This window comes from Ceratina calcarata, unplaced genomic scaffold (assembly GCF_001652005.2).
Source record: "Ceratina calcarata isolate Rehan_Ccalc_2016 unplaced genomic scaffold, ASM165200v1 scaffold401.2, whole genome shotgun sequence".
NCBI lineage: Eukaryota > Metazoa > Arthropoda > Insecta > Hymenoptera > Apidae > Ceratina > Ceratina calcarata.
Window position 1 is genome coordinate 14990 of NW_017163531.1, and position 2024 is coordinate 17013.

At 43.2% G+C, this 2024-nt stretch overlaps 1 protein-coding gene across 1 annotated transcript in view; it reads right to left on the reverse strand.

The window, feature by feature from the left end:
- Obp5 (odorant binding protein 5) overlaps positions 1-1081 on the reverse strand; it is a 2271-nt gene extending 1190 nt beyond the window's left edge. Inside the window, exons 1-3 of the mRNA XM_018027172.2 lie at positions 870-1081; positions 719-807; positions 531-642 (exon numbers count right to left, since the gene is read on the reverse strand). Of these exons, the coding sequence (XP_017882661.1) occupies positions 531-642; positions 719-807; positions 870-1008 (340 nt within the window). The 5' untranslated portion in view covers positions 1009-1081. The remainder of the gene's footprint in view (positions 1-530; positions 643-718; positions 808-869) is intronic.
- Between the last annotated feature and the right edge of the window lie 943 nt (positions 1082-2024).

The window sequence follows — 2024 nt, forward strand, 5'->3', positions numbered from 1 at the left end:
GTAGGACAAGTATGGAATCAGAACTGGGACAATATTATTATGACGCCTCTAAGCGAATTGAGAAACAGTTGGATTAAGAGAAAGGGTTGAAAAGTTATGAAAATACACTAAATCATTTATTGTGAAAAATATATCATACGTTTGAATGGCTTTTATACCAGATTCGAATTTATCCAGGTATTGCAGCGCGATTAATTAGTGAGGGGCTAAACCTGGACAACCACTGCCGTCTTGTCCCACTTGTACGTATTAAGTTTCAAAAGGGATTGTAAACTTGGACAGTAAATTATTAAATACATATCTATTATGTCCAAGTACTGGTTCCAAAATTCGTTTTGTCCCAGTACTACTTCCTTTACCTTATACCCTCGATCCACTTTGTAGACGACAAAAAATGGTCTTCTTTATACACTTTTTATAAAAAATACAGTGAAAATGGGCTGTTTCAAACTCGTGCTCAAACATCCTTGCTTGGAAAAGCCTATTTTCACCCGTTGTTGTACAAATACTATTATCGGAGTCGGTCTTACCTAACGAACGGCACGAGTTTATGGCTACTTTTATCAGAGCTCCCCTATCCGGTGGCAGCATCGCGTCTATCTGTTTGGTTATCATGGCAAAGTCGATGCCTCCGTTCTTATACTGAGCATACAAGAATAGATATCAATTAAACGTTTCTAACTGGTGTACAGAAAGTCGTCGATTCGTCTACACTTACGCCTCGCATTGCTTTCAGAATGCAGTACGAGTAACACTTGAGGTTCTCGTCGTCCGGGAATTCTCCTTTGGACACCCCATTGACCAAATCTACAGATTTGAGATAAATATTTTACTTATAATCGACGAATTTCGTTGCTTCTTTTACTCACCCTCGGAGACACCGACTTTCTGCATGCACGTCTTCCTCATGCTTTTGACCATTTTTTCCAGCTGCTCGTTACTCACGCTCACCGCTGGTTTTAATACGACGAACATGAACGTGACACAAATCAGTAACTTGAGCAGCATATTTTAATTATCGAACAAGACGTAGACGAACCGATTGAGCTTGAAGAACCGATGGACTGAGGACTCTTCAGAGTCAGCTTGCTTTTATAAGCGTTTCGATTGCGATACCGCGCGATTTCGTCGGTGTAATTCGGTGATTTAACGTTCGTCGATTACGTTCGAGTACAGTGATCGCGAATTTGATGACAGGCCCGATGACTTTATGTAACGTAGAAGGTGGCCGAGTCGTCCCGAATAACGTCGGACGCGTCTAACGTAAGAACGTCCACAGGCATGAAAACGACGCACGACGGATTTATTCCGAAAGTTCCTGACTCAAACGACAGAGTTTCGACTCGTGCATCCGTAAACTAGTTTCGAAACTCTGCGCTCGATGGGTGAAAAACTGCGAGGGAACTCTGAACGGTGGAAAACCGCTGACAAATTATTCCATTATAGTTCGCGTCGTCGACCGTGGCGATCATGGCACGGCCACTGTCTCGAGAGCTCGAACCCCTCCCGCACAGGTCGCAACTTCTGCGAACTTCTGACCGGCCGCTAGTTCGCTTCGTCCCCTTCGCCGACTCGCGTTAATGTCGAACCCTTGTATCTCGAGAGATACCCTTAAAACGGGAGCAGCTGGCCAGAAAGAGGCACCGGCCACTGTCTCGCCATTAGTCCAAGGGTCACTTCACCCGATAATTACATTTTTTCACCGCACTCGATTCACCCGATCGTCGGGACTTTTCGTTTTTTACCAACTCCTTTCGACTCGATCGGGCGTTCAATTAATTGGAAGCGCGAGATCTTTAGATCGTTCGTTCGAATTTTGACGTATCAATGGAAACGGGATCGTTTTATGATCACGTCGAGACGAATAAAAGTTCAATGTATACGTAATGATAACTGTACACAGAGGTGTCCAATACAATTAACACGTTGAATGCCACGCTAATTTTACAGGGATTGTCCGTGGCGCCATGATTAATTTTTTATTATGCGATACATATAATGTTGAAATATTATTTGCAATAGAT